Source organism: Dermacentor andersoni, chromosome 5 (assembly GCF_023375885.2).
Source record: "Dermacentor andersoni chromosome 5, qqDerAnde1_hic_scaffold, whole genome shotgun sequence".
Lineage (NCBI taxonomy): Eukaryota > Metazoa > Arthropoda > Arachnida > Ixodida > Ixodidae > Dermacentor > Dermacentor andersoni.
The window spans coordinates 107,382,719-107,404,864 of record NC_092818.1 but is presented as its reverse complement, the minus strand read 5'-3'; the positions used below and the strand labels follow the sequence as shown (position 1 = coordinate 107,404,864).

The 22,146-nt window shown below is 46.7% G+C and overlaps 1 protein-coding gene and 1 pseudogene across 1 annotated transcript in view; both read left to right on the top strand.

Annotated features, from left to right (window-relative positions):
- LOC126531016 (ATP-binding cassette sub-family G member 1-like) overlaps positions 1-22,146 on the top strand; it is a 79,977-nt gene that overhangs the window by 38,256 nt on the left and 19,575 nt on the right. The window contains exons 3-4 of the mRNA XM_050178375.3: positions 16,768-16,885; positions 18,773-18,959. Coding sequence (XP_050034332.1) covers positions 16,768-16,885; positions 18,773-18,959 — 305 coding nt within the window. The remainder of the gene's footprint in view (positions 1-16,767; positions 16,886-18,772; positions 18,960-22,146) is intronic.
- LOC126532536 (U2 spliceosomal RNA) lies at positions 2,321-2,492 on the top strand (annotated as a pseudogene).

The window sequence follows — 22,146 nt, the reverse complement described above, 5'->3', positions numbered from 1 at the left end:
ACGCTTGCTCATCGTTGTTCACCAAAACGACGAGCTGCTACAACAGTGCTTGAAACAGCTGCCCACTTCGCATTTCCTTGCAATATGTCGCCAGTATAGTTCTTGGGGCCTAATGCCACTCGTTTATTCTCGTTGTACATAGCAGTGCTAATCACGTAGAAGAAACTATCCCTCTGATTATAGTTACAACATTAACCATTATTTGAAGGACACGTGCCGGCCTTAACTGCTTCCCTCCAAGGATATAATTGAGACAGTCCACTCAACGTTTCTTGCTTATCAGCATATACTGAGCAACCAACCCTTGTGGGTGCTGCTGTATTAATCAAGGAAAATTGAGAAAACTTAACTTACAACCAGTAAAATTGTGCGTTGTACTTAGAGGCGTCAAAGTTGAAGTGGTTACCAGAAACAATTACCTTATAATTATGCTGGAGGAAATCTGTGCGTCGTCATCAACGCAATACGTTAGATATGTATGTCGAAATTTATGTCTACATTTTCCGTCTAGCATGTACTTAGCCTGTCGCGTCTGTAGGTTTCTAATACGTTGCCTATTAATATACGTTAATTATTGCCTTCATACATTTCGCTGCAATCGTTCGCTCCGAGCCTGCTTCAAAAAAAAATGCTGTATAGCCCGGCTGGTGTTGCCACTTCCACCAGTTATTTCGAATGAGAGTGATAATTATTATAATAGTGTTACTGCTCACAAGACTAAAAAAAAAATCAGGTGGTCTTCCAACCCAGGCATTCCACGTTGGAGGCGAAGACTACTATTGCGCTAAAAACGATGGCATAGCCGCTTCTTAGCAGATAATTAGTCACGCTGTCGGAGATGGTCAACAATCTTGGTAACACTGTGCTCAATTTAGGCTTCTAAAAATGTATTTCCGTTGTCATTTTAGGGTAGATGTGCCCGGACCTCACCTCTATTGCATAACCGGAACTTCTGGTCACTTCTAAAAGCACATTTCCTTGCAATAACCGTGTCGACAAACGGTGTCTACCACCGTGTCGAAAACCACCGTGTCGAAAACCACCGTGTCGACAATGGAAGTAGAAAAAAAGCACAGCACCATAAATCGCATGAATACGGGCTTCGAGATCAGACTGCATGATTTGTGATTTGCCTGTTGGATTAGTGGTTTTCAAGCTGCATACGCAACATGCCGGCGTTAATTTTTTTTTTTTTTTTTTTACACTTGCGAGAGAGCAACACGTCTGATAACGCTTGGCTTGAAGCTTTAGCTACTGCAGCATACCACCCATAGGTGCTTTTTTTTTTCTTTTAAGCGACGCTTTTCTTTGCGAACAAAGCCGGGTTTCGTTACCGAGCGTGCGTCTGGCCGCTCCCTTGCCGAATAGACGAACCAATCACAGCCGAGCACACGCGCCACTCGCGTCGCTGGGTCCCTTGCAGCACCACCAGATGGCGCTCGCCTCTGCGCATCCGCGGCTGCCGAGGCGCCGGCGTGCGGTGGAAAGAAAGAAAGTTTGTGTGTCCGCAACATCCATATGGGAACGGATTACTAGCGAAGCTGTTTAGGCTGCATACATGGGCTAAATACATTATGAAATCATACGTTTTTTTTTTTTAATATGGCACCACGCTACGCCGACACAAGCGCCGCTGCGGTCACTGTGCCACAGATGCGTTTGCCGCAACCGCTGCTGCAGCCGCGTCGGCACCTCCGACGCACGTGACGCTATAACCACAGAAGCGCAGGCCACGTGCACAGGAGCCGTCGCCACGCTTTTTACCCTTTTCAGCATTCGTCAAAGCTGATTTAAAATAAATGAAGCGCATGAAGGCCAACTGGCTATACGCTAAGTCCACTTCCTATATATATATATATATATATATATATATATATATATATATATATATATATATATATATATATATATGCGAAGGTTGTAGGTTCGGTTCCCACCTGCGGCAAGTTGTTTTTTCATGCACTTTAATTTCCATTAATTTATCATTTCATTATTTCATTTGTCAAGCACAAGTAATTGCCCCTATGTAGTCCTTGGTGTGAGTGTTTGTTGGCTTCTTGTGATATGACTAATAAACATCGGGACCCTCGGTTAACCCCCTCTCTTCTCGTTTCTATATATATATATATATATATATATATATATATATATATATATATATCATAAGAAGCCAACAAACACTGTCACCAAGGACAGCGCAAGGTAAATTACTTGTGTTTAATAAATGAAATAAAGAGACGATAAATTAATGGAAATTAAAGTAGATGAAACAACTGGCCGCAGGTGGGGAACGATCCCGCAACCTTCGCATTTCGCGTATATACATATATATATATATATATAGTGTTTCTGCTGCAACGCATAATTTGTGTGGTTCTATTTGGACCCAAAATATTAAACTTGCTTTTGGAAGTTGGCGGAGTGGAAGCCTGCCTCACCTCCGCCTCGGGTAGGCCCGGTATTTCACTATCTCCGGGATCGGCGCACACATTCATGTTGCCTATACGGACGTAAGCCGGCCAGGGTACTCTTCCTGGAAAAGCATGCGGGAAATGCATACGGGGGCTAGAGGTAAAGAGCTTCGCTGTAAAAGAAGACGGACACGAAAGCTCACCTTCGCGCATCCGCGGCTGCGCGGTAATGAGAACGTAAACGCTTCTTGCGGATAGAATGAATTCGAATTGCGCTATGTACATTTGCGCATGCTGCCTCTGAAAGCATCATGTGTTCAAGGCGGCCGTCGTACTTGGTAGTAGTCAGCAACTTCGCTTAACAAAAGGCTCGGTTTAATATGTGCGGGTCCGCGCTTCTGCCTGTCGTCTGTCTGTCTGTCTGTCTGTATGTGTGTGTGTGTGTGTGTGCGTGTGTGTGTGTGCGTGTGCGTGTGCGTGTGTGTGTGCGTGCGTGTGCGTGTGTGTGTGTGTGTGTGTGTGTGTGTGTGTGTGTGTGTGTGTGTGTGTGTGTGTGTGTGTGTGTGTGTGTGTGTGTGTGTGTGTGTGTGTGTGTGTGTGTGTGTGTGTGTGTGTGTGTGTGTGTGTGTGTGTGTGTGTGTGTGTGTGTGTGTGTGTGTGTGCGTGTGTGCGTGTGTGTTTCGACTCTATGCACCTACAGAAAGTTTCGCCGTATACAAATTTCTTCTCGTTGGATCTGCTGCAATGTTTTTTCTCGTTTATTTCTAACGCTAGATATGAATATGCTTGCATCGACCCAAGTGGCGGCCTTACTTTCTCGAGGAGACGATAATTGTCCCCACGCGACGCGCGTAGTTAGGCGGTGACCACCAATTTCCGTTCGTGTCGTCGTCCAACTTATCCGCCGTTGCAAGCACACAGACCGGGATCTAAACCACGACAGCGGGCGCAAATCTGCACGCGTATTGGTTCACATTCGTCGCCGCGCGTTGGGCCCTTTCGGCGGCAGCGTCCGCCCGACGCAAATGTCTGGCCAGGCCAGATGGTCGGGAGGCGCCAACATTTCTTACGCCGGGCGTCTCGCAATCGCCGCCGCTGCTAAGTTCGTCGCTTGGACGCCTTTAGTTCGCTCCGTGTACTCCAGGCTTAGTATGCTTCTCCAGCTGGACGTCATAGCTTCAAATTATTTGCTCAGAAGCGACTTCCGCTCAAGGTATAGAAAACGCAAGCAACGCACGGAGCGTAGTTATTAATCTAGCAGCTGCAAGAACTTGGTTGAATGAGTCTTTCTTTCTTTTTTGTTTGAGTCAAAGCTTTCGGGCGGCGTCAGGGAAGAAACATTTGTTGACCAAGCTATTATTAGCAGCAACGACGGGAATCGGCCTTGCGCGCTGTTAGCTTTTTCTGATGGCATCGTGCTGCGACTTAAAAACCGAAAGAAAAAAAATGAGGTACTGTATACCAGTTCAATTGGAATACAGCCCTAACCAGACTCAAACCTTCATATTTCTTCCGTCATCGTGTATAGTACATGAAAACAAATGGAAAGTCAAATTCAAGCCAATGCGCCGACTGTTAAACGCGCGCAAGTCGGCATACGCGAGCGTCTGTAGTTTCCTATCGCGCGACACACAAAGACTCGCATGCCCGTGTCTGCAAACGCGCGTGCCTTGGGCAAGTCATGCATCCATATACAGTCGTCCTTAAGCGTTCATTCAGGCCTATATAAACAGGAATGTACGCTCTGCGGCGCACCTAGAGCCAACTTCCATCACATTATGTTCTTATGCCCTGAGCTCCAGCCACCCTCTGAGTGGCAACTCACCGACGTAGAGGGATGGGAGACCGCGGTGTCTAGCTCCAACCCAGCCGACCAAATACGGCTGGTGGACTGGGCTCTGAGGGTCGCCGAGGGCCACAAACTCCCGGACACCCTACGCGCTCCTGAGCCCCCTCACAAGTAATGTTGTAAAGGGGCTCAAACAATAAATGTTTACCACCACCACCACCATCCTTAAGCGTTCGTTCTTTGTTAACACGCCATTTCTCTCGGTCTCGACCGCTTTATCGTGAAAAGTACTGCACGTGTAAGGTGAAAATGCGAGCACTGCATCTCTGATGCCCATTTCGACCACTTGCAGCTGTTGCCGCGTCGAGGCGTTTTTCTTTAGTGAATAAATAATAACGCCCTCCACTCACTGGAATTTTTTTTTTGACTTCACACCGCAATGGGGAGCTTAAACCTGGTTTTCTGAAGGTAATGTTTCCTCCAGGTCGCGTTGATGATCCGGTGGTGTACATTAGGGTGTGCTTTAGAGGGTATAATACTGGCGCATGTACCTATACAGCAGACGAGCAGGCACAAAGACCTGTAAAGTGCAGTACATTACACGTTGATCCACTTATAATGCATAACTGCTGCATGACGAGTAGGATAATCTATATATCCGTAGGACGTGTCCATGTGCGACCGAAAACGTCACTATGACGACAGTAAGTGCCGTTAAATAAGTGAAATATATGCATTTTAATTACGGGATGGGTCAACTGTAAGCGAATGCGTTAATAAGTAATGCAAACAATAAAAGTATATCAGCAAAGCTCGAACCCGGATACCCATGTTCTGGCACTAGCATTGAGCCTGTCTCGTGACGACGACATCGATCATGTTGTAGGAACCGACGCTCATCAGCCTTTTGCGCATTGGCTGTGTCGCGCAAGCAATAAAGATTAGAGCTCGCGTGATTGCGCGATGTCGACATCGTATATGCTGACGTCATTGCTTGCGCCGTAGGAGTATAATGTCTCGGGTCACAGCGCGCCATGCACGCGCTTCCCGGTCTGAACGCTAATGTGTTTAATGTCCATTAGCCCAGCGACACATCATGCTGAGCGTGAGCCTTATATTGGACCCTGACGATGATTTCACCGTGCAGCTACGAAATGTAACGCTTTAGGAATGTCAACGTCTTTCGAAAGGCAGCGGAAGGCTACGAACGGATGGTAAAGAAAGCATATCGAACGTTGTGAAAGGCCAGTATACAAAGATGACGTTTGTGCCATTTTGATCGTATGTTATACTGCGAAGAGTATTGCTTTCTTTTTTTTCCCAAGCCACCGTGGTTGCTTGGTGTCTATGGCGTTGCGTCGCGGTATCGAGTCTCGGCCGCGGCGGCCGCATTTCGATGGTGATGAAATGCGAAAACACCCGTGCACTTAGATTCAGGCGCACATGAAAGAACCTCCGGTGGTTAAAATTAATACGGAGTCGCTCACCACGGCGTGCCTCATAATCAGATGGGGATTTTGGCACGTTTTGACCCCATACTTCTTTTTTTTGTTTGCATGTTTCACCAGTGTGAAGTACCAAACGCTAAATTCAGCAAGCAGGGCAGTCGCACTATTGTACACTGAGATAACAGTCGCAGCGATACCTATCAGAGAGGGTAAGCGCACGAAAAACCATCTTACATGGTTGTAGTGGTTGTACATAAGGTAGTGCCTATACAGCGTATAGTGCCTACATAGGGTAGTGGCTGATTTCGGCTTGACCGAAATCAGGAAGAGTGGACTGCAAGACTGGAACTCTACTCAGTTGAACGCAGTGCGTGCAGGGGAAGCGCCGCACCAGCGCTCAAAGGGAGGAGGGGACGGGGCGGCGGAAGGTTGAATAGCTGGCAAGCAGTAAACAGTATTTTGCCCCCTTTCTTCCCTTCTTATACCTTGTTTCCACAAATCAAAGCCACAGAGATTTCGTTCACGGCTCAATATGTCCGTTCTGGTCTTCGGGGCACGTTTGTATCACTGGCACCACGCGAGGCGCGTGTCTCAGACGGTTGACGAGCCAGCTGCACGGGTTCTCCGCGACACATCGTCCTCGTCTGCTCGATTTGGAACGTGTCCACTGGACAGCCCGCCTCGTCCGCGCAGACACGTGGCTTGGCTGTCCTCGTCTGTGCAGCAAAATCTCCCGGGGCGGTTCCCCCTTTCCACCCTATTAGCTGCAATTAGCGCGCTAGCTTCGCTGTGCCCAACGCTCGTTACACGTGCCAACATCACAGTCGTTTCTACCCGCCGACGCACACGTCAATAGGCTCCCGCTGTTTACAAAGGAATGGCGTGCCATTTATTCTTCTTGTCAGAGCAGGGGCGGGTGGGGAGGGGGGGGGGGGGGGGGGGGGGGCTGGAAAGGTTTGAGTGTCTACTCCGTGGTATCTGGATTTACGCACTCCGCGAAGATTATAGGTAACCGTTGTAATTGAAATATTGTCTTTACCTCTGCCTAGAGCGAAAGCGCCTGGTGATTTCACAATCCAAAGATGGATGCACGTTTGGCTTTGTGGTGTTCATCATGCATACCCGTCAGCGACTTTCTATAAAGCGACGAGAATCGTACAACAAAGAGTAAGCCTTCTCTTCGAAAGGAGACTCGGCCTCAATTTCCAGTTTTCCTCATCCCTAGTCTCGTGGACCGTATTTTCCTCGAAAAGCGTCTCATATCTTGCGCACACTGTTTTTTTTATGAAGCAGCTGTTTGTTCAATAAAGCGCATTGTATCTATGAGGAAGGGTATTCAGAGATTTGCCGATAACTTTTCAGTACAAGAGAAACAGATAAACGTTTGTTACTTCACCTTAAATTAGCAGGCAAAGTGCTTGAAAGTGGGATTTCAGTGTCATTGAAGGCGTCTTCAGTAATCAGTGTCATCGCTTCCCAGCCGAACAGCATTTGTCTATGGTGGTGCACTCTAGTTAACATCAACACTTAGGCAGCTTTTCTTTATGCAGAACTTGCTTAATCTTTCTTATTTAGCCTTTTGGCTTTGCTGTAGCGTCATGGTAGCTTTATGTACTTATTTATTTAACGAAAATAATAATATTCTTTCATCATCATCATCAGCAGCAGCCTAGCTACGCCCACTGCAGGGCAAAGGCCTCTCCCATACTTATCCAGCTACCCCGGTCATGTACTAATTGTGGCCATGTTGTCCCTGCAAACTTCTTAATCTCATCCGCCCACCTAACTTTCTGCCTCGATCCCCTACTACGCTTCCCTTCCCTTGGAATCCAGTCCGTAACCCTTAATGACCATCGGTTATCTTCCCTCCTCATTACATGTCCGGCCCATGCCCATTTCTTTTTCTTGATTTCAGCTAAGATGTCATTTATCCGCGTTTGTTCCCTCACCCAATCTGCTCTTTTCTTATCCCTTAACGTTACACCTATCATTCTTCTTTCCATAGCTCGTTGCGTCGTCCTCAATTTCAGCAGAACCCTTTTCGTAAGCCTCCAGGTTTCTGTCCCGTAGGTGAGTACTGGTAAGACACAGCTGTTATACACTTTCCTCTTGAGGGATAGTGGCAACTTGCTGTTCATGCTTTGAGAATGTCTGCCAAACGCACCCCAGCCCATTCTTATTCTTCTGGTTATTTCAGTCTCATGATCCAGGTCCGTGGTCACTACCTGCCCTAAGTAGATGTATTCCCTTACCACTTCCAGTGCCTCGCTACCTATCGTAAACTGCTGTTCTCTTCCGAGACTGTTAAACATTACTTTAGTTTTCTGTAGATTTATTTTCAGACCCACCCTTCTGCTTTGCCTCTCCAGGTCAGTGAGTATGCATTGCAATTGGTCTCCTGAGTTACTAAGCAAGGCAATATCATCAGCGAAACGCAAGTTGCTAAGGTATTCTCCATCAACTTTTATCCCCAATTCTTCCCACTCCAGGTCTCTGAATACCTCCTGTAAACATGCTGTGAATAGCATTGGCGATATCGTATCTCCCTGTCTGACGCCTTTCTTTATTGGGATTTTGTTGCTTTCTTTGTGGAGGATTACGATGGCTGTGGAACCGCTATAGATATCTTCCAGTATCTTTACATATGGCTCATCTACACCCTGATTCCGTAGTGCTTTCATGACTGCTGAGGTTTCGACTGAATCAAATGCTTTTTCGTAATCAATGAAGGCTATATATAAGGGTTGGTTATATTCCGCACATTTCTCTATCACCTGATTGATAGAGAAATGAATATGGTCTATTGTTGAGTAGCCTTTACGGAATCCTGCCTGGTCCTTTGGTTGAAAGAAGTCTAAGGTATTCCAGATTCTATTTGCGATTACCTTAGTAAATACTTTGTAGGCAACGGACAGTAAGCTGATCGGTCTATAGTTTTTCAAGTCTTTGGTGTCCCCTTTCTTATGGATTAGGATTATGTTAGCGTTCTTCCAAGATTCCGGTACGTTTGAGGTCATGAGGCATTGGGTATATAGGGTGGCCAGTCTTTTTAGGACAGTGTTCCCACCATCCTTCAACAAATCTGCTGTTACCAGATCCTCCCCATCTGCCTTCCCCCTTTGCATAGCTCCCAATGCGTTCTTTACCTCTTCCGGTGTTACTTGTGGGATTTCAAGTTCCTCTAGCCTATTCTCTCTCACCTTATCGTCGTGGGTGTTACTGCTACTGTATAAATCTCTATAAAACTCTTCAGCCACTTGAACTATCTCATCCATATTAGTAACGATATTGCCGGCTTTGTCTCTTAACGCACACATCTGATTCTTGCCTATTCCTAGTTTCTTCTTCACTGCTTTTAGGCTTCCTCCGTTCCTGAGAGCCTGTTCAATTCTATCCATATTATAGTTCCTTATTTCCGCTGTCTTACGCTTGTTGATTAACTTAGAAAGTTCTGCCAGCTCTATTCTATCTGTAGGGTTAGAGGCTTTCATACATTGGCGTTTCTTGATCAGATCTTTCGTCTCCTGCGATAGCTTACTGGTTTCCTGTTTAACGGCGTTACCACCGACTTCTATTGCGCACTCCTTAATGATGTCCATAAGATTGTCGTTCATTGCTTCAACACTATGGTCCTCTCTGGGTTAAAGCCGAATACCGGTTCTGTAGCTTGATCCGGAATTCCTCTAGTTTCCCTCTTACCGCTAACTCATTGATTGGCGTCTTATGTACCAGTTTCTTCCGTTCCCTCCTCAAGTCAAGGCTAATTCGAGTTCTTACCATCCTATGGTCACTGCAGCGCACCTTGCCGAGCACGTCTACATCTTGTATGATGCCAGGGTTCGCGCAGAATATGAAGTCGATTTCATTTCTAGTCTCACCATTAGGGCTCCTCCACGTCCACTTTCGGCTAGCCCGCTTGCGGAAAAAGGTATTCATTATCCGCATATTATTCTGTTCTGCAAACTCTACTAATAACTCTCCTCTGCTATTCCTAGAGCCTATGCCATATTCCCCCACTGACTTGTCTCCGGTCTGCTTCTTGCCTACCCTGGCATTGAAATCGCCCATAAGTATACTGTATATTGTTTTGACTTTACCCATCGCCGATTCCACGTCTTCATAGAAGCTTTCGACTTCCTGGTCATCATGACTAGATGTAGGGGCGTAGACCTGTACAACCTTCATTTTGTACCTCTTATTAAGTTTAACAACAAGACATGCCACCCTCTCGTTAATGCTATAGAATTCCTGTATGTTACCAGCTATGTTCTTATTAATCAGGAATCCGGCTCCTAGTTCTCGTCTCTCAGCTAAGCCCCGGTAGCACAGGACGTGCCCGCTTTTTAGTACTGTATATGCTTCTTTTGGCCTCCTAACTTCACTGAGCCCTATTATATCCCATTTACTGCCTTCTAATTCCTCCAATAGCACTGCTAGACTCGCCTGACTAGATAACGTTCTAGCGTTAAACGTTGCCAGGTTCATATTCCAATGGCGGCCTGTAGGCTTTATTAAAGATACAGAAATGTAACGAAAGCCGATGAGTGTTCGTCAGAGAAGCAGCATGGCGCAGCCCGAGACTGCGTCATTTCGAAGGCGACCAAGGACAATTAATGAGCTCCAAAACGACGCGCATCAATTTAATATTTATATTTATTAAGAGCTCTGCGTTGGGAGGAAGTGGTAATAGAGGTTTACATGCACTTAACGGAACCGTAGAGAAAGTTTTGTTGACATGTATTAGTAGAATACGCTTATAGAATACCACAGGACAACACTTGCGGTGACGGGAGGCGTATTAAAAAGCTAGAAAAGGCGCAGATACGTAATACGAGGGGCTACGCAGCCTTGAAGTTCCCGCCTCAGCTCACGATGATGTCATTGGCTTGGATGGTATCAGCTGGGGCACAGTTAATTTTTCATCGGTGCAGACAGATGACATTGTATATTTAAAGGGCATAAAGAGTGAGCTTAGCAAGTTTCTAGAACATTTACCGGCGCCACAACGGTTGGAATTTGAGAAGATACTTTAAACTTCGTGACGTCGCACTGACGTGCTGGCGATGGAGTTTTCGGCGCGAAATAAGAGAACTGGAAATTTGATCTGAATTTTTCTCTTTTAATACATCGCCTTACTACCGCGAAACAAGCACAGATATAGTTCTGAAAGAATATTTTATAAATATATAAACTGAACTATCGTTTCCATTTAGTCTGCCTTTAATGTGTTAGCGGGCGTGAGACTTCTCGACCAGCATGTTCCCGTGTCGAGTGTCCACCTTCAGTTGCCAGTCACAGCTTGTCAATGAACAAGCACAGGCACAAAGTGTGGAAATCGGGCAACAAAGACCACGGCGCTCGAAAAAGGCAAGTTCACGAAGAGCAGGAACACCGGCACAAAACAGCGAGAATGCGCGTGGTATGCAAGTCAAGAGAAAAATATGCGCATCGCGCGGCCAAATTCCAATCAATGCATCCGTTATATGGCACACTTCAGCCACAGTCTTGTAAATACGTTCTTCGAATAAGTATTGTACTATCCACGTCTTTCTTCTTTTTTAACATATCTAAGCGCATTGCGCAACTTTTGCTGTCCATTCTGTTGCAGAGCAACTTAAGTACGGACGTCGGAAGCGTGCCTGACTACACGCTGTGTTAATTGATGAACTGCATATTACTATGCGATGAAGCGTTATCTGGCTGTAAGCTTGCTCCCAGTCGAAGGAAAGTCGTGCCTTGTCCTTCGGAAACGTTTTTCTAATGCTGTTCCCGTAATTAGCCTTTGACGCTACGGTAGCATTGAGTGAAGTTACGCCGCCATAAAGATAACATCGCGCTCGTAATTCGAAGCCATTTATGCTTGACGTTTCTCACTGCGTCAAATCCCCCCGCCCCCCCCCCCCCCCCTCTCGATAAAAATCGCTCTGAGCATGGTTGACGTAATGTGGGCACCTGCAGGTGCCTAGTAACGTCACATAGAAAGCTGCCTCGCCCAAACGCCTTACGGCCTTCAATGCGATCATTTGCGGACGTCGAGCAACCCCGCCCGGGACGGGCCTTCTTACCAGCGTCCTCACTTTATTGTCATAACGCTTTGCGTCAGAATTTATTTAAGTACGCCTGCATTAAAAGAAGCCGTAATAATTTCAAGTGGCGACTGTTGCCGTATTTCCCCCCGTATGAAATGAGAGGGGCGGCACAATATACGTGAGCACTTCGGTTACGCATCAAGCTTGTATAGTTGAAACTGTAAAAGCGCACAAATACGAGAACGAAGAGAGTGCATGGTCAGCGCGAGGCGCCTTCTCCTGACCATTCTCTTCGGTCTCGCCTTTGTGCGCTTTTACAGTGTCGCGACGCAAGTAAACCAACTAGCCTAGTTATCCCTTCCGTTAAAGCTTGTATATAGAGATGGCAGACGCCAGCGTTTCGCAAATACACGCACATGCTTTGGAGAAGCTCGCAAACAGTTGGTACTTATTTGTGAAATAATTAATGAATTCCGGGGTTTTACGGTCCAGAACCACGATTTCATTAAGCGGCACACCGTAGTGGGAGACTCGGGATTAATTCTGACCACCAGGGGATCTTCAACCTGCCACTAATGCGCGGGACACGGGCGTTCTTGCATTTCGCTCCCATCGATATGCGGCCGTCGCGGCCCAGATTTGATCTCGCGACCTCGTGCTAAGCAGCGCAGCGCTATCCTCTAAACCACCGCAGCGGGCGTAATTGTTTGTGACAAGCACGCATATGGTGCCTTCAGGCACATATAGCACAAGTCCTGCGAGCGTTCGCATTTCAAATAATGGGAAGTTTATTGGCCACCTCCATAAAATGTGCATGGTCGATTACCGCGGTGTGTCTAGAGTCGACACTATAGGTTTACGGACGTTCTCTGAAATGTAACCTTATGCATGACCAGATGTCCCTGAACGATTGAGTCAGATTGTATGTATGCCAACGCTTCCGATCAACAATTTCAAATCTACGTTTTACCTTCAGGACTTTCTCTAACCCCTCTTTACTTGTCACATTCTTGTATTTATCAAATGTGTATTGCATTGGCTCCCATCAGACACAAGCACAATAAACGTACTCCCCCAGCTGCGGAAGCTTAGTGGCTATGGCGTTACGCTGCCGACCTCGAGGTTGCGTGTTCGAACCCGGCCGCGGCGGCCGCATTTCGATAGGGGCGCGCAAGGCAAAAAAAAAAAAAAAACAAGAACGTTCGTGCAGCGTACGTTGTGCGCACATTAAAAAGCCGAAGGTGGTCAAATTTAATCCGGATTAATCAAATGAATCCATCCACTACGAGTGCCTCGTAATCGGACCGTACTTCTGTCACATAAAACCCCTCAATTTGATCAAACTAATGCAAGCGTAGTCCAACGAAAAGTGTAGGAGTTCCATCAACAGAGCTTCCATGTTGGCCAGGCTGCTATTTCCTCATAAACGCGTTACCCTATGTGCATTGATTCTTCTTTTTCAACATGGCTGGATTTGGAGCCAAAGTTTATTCTGCCATACGAAGAATTCAGGCTTCAAGGACACGTGGAAGGAAGCCAAACGCTGCAGCAATTTCGTTGCCATCTTTTCATTGAGGTATCGATGATTTCTTCTCCTCTAAAGGGCAAGTATCTTGCGTACAGCCGACAAGGCGATAGGGGGGGGGGGGGGGGGGGGGGGGGGGGGGTGCCGACACCTGTATTTGCGCGGGAGGTTTCTTCGCAGAGCCAAACAGTACTTTGAGTACATTTGAACAGAGACAACAACACATAACGAGCATAGCAGCCCGCGGAGCGCACCTGGCTCAAACAAAGTGAACTCGGTGCACTTGCACCTACGCGAAACTCAAGTGGAAGGTCCCTGATGACTCTGAAAGCGAGACGCAATGATGGAAAAGAAGGCGGTACACCCGACAAGATATGCGGCTATCAAAGAAACGATGCGAGCGTCGGAAGAAGGTGCACGAGCGAGAGAAGTGGTGTGGAAGAAAAACAAATAATAAACGACAACAGACATTACGAACGTGGTCGTTATACGAGCGTCATCAACGGTATGTTGGTGTCCTCTCCTGTTGTGTCCTTCGTGCGTGGTCCTTCGCTGCGCAAAGGCGAAACTTTGTGTCTTCGCAGAACAAAAGAAGAAGAAAAAATGTGAAAGAACTGTGCGTTTTCAGAGAAGAATATTGCAGTATATATATTTTTCTCGCGCTACCTTGATGTTCTTACAGAATAAAGGTGGCGCGCATGTCAATGCCTCTATACCCACGTTGAACCCACTTCTGTAGTTTTCAACAAATCAAGGAAAACGCGTGTGCATTGCAGTACACCCCTTCTGTCCTTAATGCACCGACGTCGTTAGATACTTTGCAAGAGAGAGAGAGAGAGAGAGCATAAATAACATCTGATAGAACCAGTCGCATTGCACAGTAAATTGCTATTGCGGCAAATAGTATTCAGAGAAGTCCTCGTCCTTCTATGTGGCCTACAGGCAATGTGAGCAGTCTTTTGCCTCCACAGATGACTGACTAAGCTGTTTGTCTGCTTACCCTGAGCTCAGGCTTGCTTTTTAAGGACACGACTAGGCATAAAGACCGATGACTCATGGCAAATATTTCTGCTGTGTTAAACGTGCCTGGTGCCGTATCTACAAACCGAAAGCGGCAGTAATCTGCGGCGACATCATTAGCTTGTAAAAGCAAATTATGCTCAACGGCAGAAACCGTTATATTTGCAAAGCTACCCCGCTCACCACGCATCCTGCAGCACCGCCATTGCTAGCTCGCTGAAATAATTGAGCAAGCAAATCAAGAGACGTCTTCAAACCGTGTCATACAAGTAAACCTTCAGTGACGTGGTGGCGGAACGGGAGGTGGAGATATTCGGATGGTACAATAACGCCGAAATGAAACAAAGACACGAGAAAAGAAGCTAGACAGGTGCATTTCTCTTTCCACGCTAGCGACTATTGGTGGGATTCATCCACATGTAGTAGTAATATGGCTAAAGCGTATTTGTCATCCCCTTACCCTACCATCACGCATCAAAACTTCAGTGAACTAAGCCAAAAAGTGTCACTTTTCTTTCTGCCAGCTTTTCATTGCCGCACTATATCACGTCAAAGTTACGTGTAATGTTATTCATCTTAAAGATGTTATTATTATTATTACATAGAAAAAGAACTCCCACGCAGCATAGAGGCTGTCTTCTCACAGTGGCACCAAGCTCAATATGCCTTGAAGAGAGCAGATGCATGCTCATCTCGTTATACAAAGACAGTGTAGGAGCACTATACAGATCATAGCCGAGTTCTATAGCAGAAAAGAATTCCACACGAACCCTGTGTGCATCCAACAGATATGAAGCTCGATGTTTTGGGAATAAAATGTTTTCGAAGGCCTTCAAGCACCAAGCCATCCGAACCCAGCTCAGCAGCACAGAGTGACGAATGCTGAAGGTTGGCCATTGAGAACGCGAGCGCTGGAGCCTTTCGCTATGTACAGCGTCCCACAAGCTGGGCACTCAGAGCTTGACATACGTCTTTTCCGGCGTAAGTGAGCTGCGGCATTAATGTACCTGATGGGCAGTTTGGACACAACGGCCTTCTTTGTGGCGATGCAAATTGTGACCACTGAATGGTTTAAGATACGATCCCATTGTGACATGTGCATCCGGGTGTGAACCTCATATGTGATGCCGTATTAGCACTCGCACCTTGCTACATTTGCACGAGATATTCTAAAGCCAACGTTGTTTGCTGTCACAAGAGCATAAACCACTTTGTTTCTTAATATGGTGCCATCTTGAAAATTCCAACGTAAAGAAGGAGTCACAGCGGTTCTTTTTAGCGTCTTTTGGAAACATCTTTATGGAACGCTCTGTCAAAGCGGTAGGTGACAGCGCAAGCAGGAGCTAAATCATGGCTATTCCATATCCGAAATTGGCTGCAAGCACGAGATGTTGTTCACAAAGTAGCCAACATGCATTCCCAATCTATCCTCTTTGACGTCATGTGTAGAGGTGCACGGCAAGAATGTGGCGGCTGATTGTACTCCTGGGTCATAACGTTGGTACCACTGATTTACGAAGGCAGAATACCGCCTTGTTCCTGAGCGGCTGTAGTCTCGAGCTGTTGCGTTGTCATGAGCAGTGCAAGAACCTGACTATATATTTGATAGTATTGATACATGCATATTGCGTGTTTCTTGTGGACGATGCACGCGGGTGCCCCGACGAAGACGACGAACGCTCTCTGACTCTCGAGCTGTTGGCTGAACTGGCCAGCGCTGCAGTTATCCTTTGTAAATATACTTTGTAAATAGTCTCCAGTTCTTAATCCTTCATTCGCGTAACATTTTGGTGGAGGTGCGGGATAAACGCATTTGATAATATTGCCCTAGCACTGATGCTCGTGATGTGAAGGCCATCCGCTTTAAAGCTTGCTGACAGCTTGGATGTGGCACTGCTAAATTGCGTCCTCGCGACATCGCTGGCTTGCAGCGCCGCAGTCGTTCTCTGAGCGCCATTCAGCGGTGCAGTCATTACGACCGGTCAACTTTCAAAGACGATTTATTCGCCATTTTGAATGTAAATCAACAAAGCGTTGTCGTCGCACCATCAACGTCGTCTTCCTTGTCCTTTTCATGCTGTCAAACCGTCGTGGTCATTTTAATTGCCGTCGTGTCGAATCAGGCGCTTTTCACATGGAGTCGCTTATAATCGTTCTTCGATGCACGTGGGTCAATTACTGCAGAAAACGCATTTCCCAACTTCTCATGAGAGCCATCACTTCTCAAACGTCTCTAAACTTCGAGAATGCAGAAATTTCGCGGGTGCCGAGCCCTCGCGGACATTTCTTTCCCATGGACACGTTAGGTTGTCAGCAACAAGAAGCTGACATTCCTGCGGTTGCAACCAGCCCAACCTGTAGTCCAATGAGAGTTCCGGATGCACACCGATGTCTCGCTTGGTCAACGATATATTTTCAATCCGTGTTCAGTAGCAAAGCGAAATACCTCTGTTTCATATACTCTCCTGAGCTTCTCGTTAAACGTGATTTCTTGCAATACTGTTGCTAGGCGACCAACATCTGGCTACGCACACCTTTGACGCAGGCACGAAGACGCTGGTGGACAACATGAGTGGTGCTGCACGGCCTGGAACACTGACGGCCATCATGGGTCCGTCGGGCGCCGGCAAGACCACGCTGCTCAACCTACTCAGTGGATTCTAGTAAGTTAGCACTTTGGCTCACACCTGCCCTTTCCAAGGTTTATTTTTTTTCCTTTTTGTAGGCTTGCTAGCTTTTGACTCAGCGTAACGGGATTGTTCACCGGCACTTGTGTGCCTTATGCTAACCTAATGCTGCCTCTGTATTGGATCTGCAATGGAAAAATGTTGCCGTTTCGCCCGAAAGGGGGAGCATCGATTGCGGTAGCAAATTAGTTGAGAGCTATACGAAGTAAGGATAATAGCTTTATCGTCCGTATGGACTTGTAAAGATCGGTATACCAACAAAATGAACAAACATGGTACGTGCGCACAAGAAAACATGAACACATTTCACCCGATGACCGCGGAAACTCTCTGTCAGAACGCTGGAGTGAGGAAACGTGGCATCAGCAGCGAGCGAATTCACCTGCGTGCTGCGTCTCGCATCAACGCGAACGAAACCGCGAAGACAAAGCGCGCGGTGGACTCAAGTCTCTGTCGCGGTTGGCTTTCGAGATAGCGCGGCCCCGGCGTGCGCGCGCGGCAGCGCAGCAGCCGCCCAAGCAGAACCCCCCCCCCCTCCCACCTTCTCTCCCTCTGGGGCCGTGCGTTCGACGGAAGACGGCCCATTTCCTCCCCACTTCCCTCTCTTGCGCGCGGGATAGTGAGCCGCCATCGCCGGCTCACCCTCGCACGCTTTCGAAAACTCGCACATACAGCATACGGCGCGCGGCAACGATTTTATCCCCCTTGGACTTTGTACGGAATCTCACGCGGCGCCAACGGCAGGAATGCGCCTGGAGTGTCCATGTAACTGCTACCTCATATGAAACTCAGGCAAATAAACTGAACAGCCTAAATATTTTGGATGACGGACACAACATGCGGGTATGCATCTGGCGAAGTATCGCATGCTGAACGTAATTCGAACTTTTCAGTTACGAGCCTTGCTCATTATATGTGTGGCGATGTTAACGATTATCAGAAATAGGCCTAGATTTATTAATGATCTATATTTTCACTTGAGTCAAGATACTTGGAGGCAATCCCAGCGCAAATCCGCTTCGTTTAGTGAATAGGCGCGCTATGCATGTCCTGTGGCAGAGTTACGACATAGCCAGTGGCCCGCAAGTACCGCCCTATCCTAAAGCACCGCAGGTTGTACTGGTTTATCGGGAAACCAGCGATAGGAAGCGAAAAGAAAAACGAGCATGGTTTTCCGCATGTTTGTGTAATCGAAGACCTACTTCCCAATGCGTGTTCTTTGCGAGCATATCACGAAGCTCGTCTTGCACTTTGGAATATTATTACAATTTCGACACGCAAGCTAAGAAGAAAAAGAAAAATTACAAGCCAGTTTTATTTGCTTCAATAGCTGGAAACTCGGAACGAGCATAGTTTCAGATTGTTTGAATAATACAACCTAATTACTGTTTATTTTTCTTTCTTTTCTTCTTTCTTTCTTTCTTTTGTAACATTTCTAGCTTCGCGTTTAATTTGTTAAAATTTAGGCGTACAATTCTCAATGATTTTCATTCGTAAGAGCCACGTGCCAGTAGCCGGCCGCCTTCAGTAATGACATGCCCAATAATAAAACATTTTGCCTTACGAACCGTTTTAGCCCAGTAACTTCTTTTTATTGTTTCGTGAAAACGGGCACAGTTTCGACGCAAGGCGTGTGACCGGGCTAGTTGGCAATCCCTGATGAGATGCACAGCATGGGCAGCGGACGTAGGGCGGAAAGTAACGACAGAGGCAAGCGCTTGTCTCCATCGTTGCTGTCTGTCCTTTGTCCGCTGCTTTGCTGTGCGCATCACCACTTTTGAAAACCACGGTGTGCTACGCTCAACAAAACAGGTCGCACCCTATCTATACAGACATGTTTTTTTTTTTTGTTCAACCACGCAGCGACACAGGCTACGAAGGGGAAGTGCAAATCAACGGCTACGTGCGGGCACCACGCCTGTTCACCAAGCAGAGCTGCTACGTCATGCAGCAGGACCGACTGTCTCCGACGCTCACCGTCCAGGAGGCACTCACCATGAGCGTCGAGTTGCGCATGCCCTTCCTGGACAAAGTGAGCAAGATGGAGAAGGTGAGAAACGACGACTCCCCGTTTCCATGCAGGCAATACATTTGCGTTGGCAGACCTTTAAATGTCTGGCACTGGAACAATGCTTGCTCCTCATATATCGTATTCTGAAATACTCACCGAAATCGAGCTGCGTTGGCAGTACGTGACACCTCCGTCTATAGGCTTGGGCACTTTGGAAAATGTGTCTTAGCTGCTCCCCAAACGTCGCGGATTTGTCTGTTATGGCGTTCCACGTCGAAAAAGAATGTTGCTACACTAAGAAGCCTTGTCATAGCGTGAAACTTTCGTATGGAACCATGGGCTTCAGTGATGTATTTACGTTTGTTTATTAATAATCCGCTACTAAATCGAATATTTAAGCCATTCGTTTGAACGAACCAATTCCGCTTCCGTACGCTGAGTTCCGTGAAACAGATGAGCATACATTCGGTGAAGAAAGCAAGTTAAAGAAGGCACCTCTATAGACGTACGTAAGGACGGCGCCTGTGGAAATGGAGTCATCCCAACTTTGTCTTTGTTTTCTTGTACTTCTAGTCGTGGCGGACACGCTGGTAATTATCGAACTGATTACTGTGATCTCTCAAATTATGGCTTGAGCACGTGTCTGTGTTTTCCTCCTTGTATGACCACCTTTCAGCCGTGAAAACAAGCGCGAATCTGCCCTCAACCAGTGGGGCGAAAGTGTGGCGGCAATTACAGCGCACGCGTATAACGGCCCTCCTCCCAACTTCGACTGTAGGGCGTTGCCATGCGCTGAAGACACCGATGTGTCGAAAGGGCGCAGGGCGGGCCAGTAGCGGATGTCTGCGCGCTGCGGTATGCGTTTAGCGAGCACCAAATTTCCTGCCCGGACAAATGGTTTCGTGTGTTTTCGTGCTCCATGCTATCAGCGCTTTTCGCTCTGCGACCTGCTCCTTGCCGAACTTCAGACAGCACTTGTGTTATTCAAGCTAAGTACCATTTCGACCGGATATCCATTCTACAGATAGCAGCTTTAACTGAGCTCTCCTATAATCTGGCAATATGTCAAAAGCAAAGTACCAAAGCATTGGTGCATCGGTCCTTTAAATGAGTGCTGACATGACATTCTCGACATTTAACTTATTTTTTCTTTGAATGCAGGTCTGTACCTCAACTTTACAAAAAAATTATCGCAGTTTCGCCGTAAGGGCGAAGGAATGAATGCGATAGCAACATGTTCGAATATTACACGAAGTGTAAGACTCCTAGCTTTGTGAACGAAAGCTAAGTAAGAACGAGTTGTTGTGCTGGGAGGCCTCTGTTTGAATCCTGCCATCGAACTATTTTATTTATGTTAATAATTAAAGCCAACATCTTTCTTGGCGACTTTAACACCGCTCTTCCGTATGGGATGTGTTTCAAACCTCTCAACTGGGTTGGCCCGGAGGTAGTGTAGTGCACAGCCGCGCCAATAAAGTTACATCATTTTCAGATTCGAGCTCTTGTTATTGTGTCGCACTTTTATTATTGAAGTCTCAGAAGATGTCAGATAAAAGGCATGTGCTGTCGGTGTTTTGTTTCATGATATCTGTATGCGGGCTGCTGTTGTCAAAATTCTGAGGAATAATTTTGACGAGAATGTGAGACCTGGTATGAGCAAATTTAGTGATGGCAATATAATCCACATATTCCGCATGTCATATAGCATGACATGGAATATAGCATACACATACCTAAAGATATACCCAAACTCAGGTTGACGGCAAAAATTTGCTTCGAGTGTCTATGTAATTGATATTGCAGTAAAATACTGGCCAGCCTCCAAGCGCACTAAATAATTTAGTGCAGCAGCTTTTCCACGAACCAGTTTTGGTTTTGTTTCTCAGGAAGTGCATGACATGACGTCACGCGGCAGAGTGTGGACACGTGGGAGCAAGGCGCCATGACGTTTCGGCAAGCGCTGCGGTTCGCTCAGTCTGCTATGCTGCTAGCCATTGCACGGCATGATGTCGCAGCATAGCAGACGACCGAGCCAGCCGGAGCGAGTGCCATATCGTCACGATGTGCTACTCTCACGTGACTACCTCGCACGTGACCCCCCATGTGACCATTCGCATTGTAATTCAAAAGGAATATGATGATGTCACGCGGTAGCTCTGAAAAATATTTGAATTTCATTTTTTAAGCGCAACAGCCGTTTTTTTTTTGTGTGTGTGTAAAGAATAGAATATTGTGTATCACTTCTTAAATACGACGCAATCACCAGGAAGAAACAATGAAAGCAATACAAACGCATGGATTCTTGTTTGATCACCGCCTACCTCGTTATTTGTTTTACTCTATTTCGTCGTCCGAACAGTTTCATCGTCTTGCCATGATGCATCAAAAGCAGCTCTACCAAGCATCAGCTATTCAAAATGTATATATCCTGAGCCAGCTCAATTCTTTTGTTAGCGGGTTGGTTGCACAGGAGCGTCATTTCAGCTTCCTCTTGACGCTTCCCAACACGGTGATATGTTAATATGAATCGGCTGATGCTTACTCTTTGTTTTCCTTTCCTAGAAGTTTCAACCTTAACCACATAGTAGTTGATCTATGTATAGTGAAGTTAGGGAATGTTCCTGCACAGGCCACACGCAAAAGGGAAAAAAATAACGGGTTGTTTTTTTATACCCCAAAGTAACTTCTTATGATCCCACTTCATGCGAGCACTTGTGTCGACATTAGTCAATGCATTTATAGCGTGTTGTTCGGAAAATTGCCTTTACTCGAAGTACATATCGCCTGAAAACGCTGCGAGATTCAAACTTGGCACTCTTCTCGCATTTCGCAGCGCTCAACGTATGGGGTGGCCAGCTTCCTCTTTCGTGCACGCTGTCGCGTACGCGCACCTGTCCGAATTAGCCGCCGGAGCGCGATGACGGCGGGTCATCAAAGTACGCAGAAATAACAACAACAATGAGAAGGAAAAAGAACTCGCAACAAGTTGATAATCGACTGGCCAGCAGCAAATTACGTCCATCGAGGAAAAGGCGCGACACGTTCCTGGAAATTAATTTTGATTCGGTAAATTAAGCCCACAGCGAAAGCATCGAGTACGATGTTAGACCACGTGGCGTATGTCACGTGAAGTGCCTCTTACGCAACAGGCTATCCCATCACGATAACGCTTTTCTCTCAAACACCCGCGGACGTCGAAGGTCCTGCCGTGTGAGGTACAGCGATG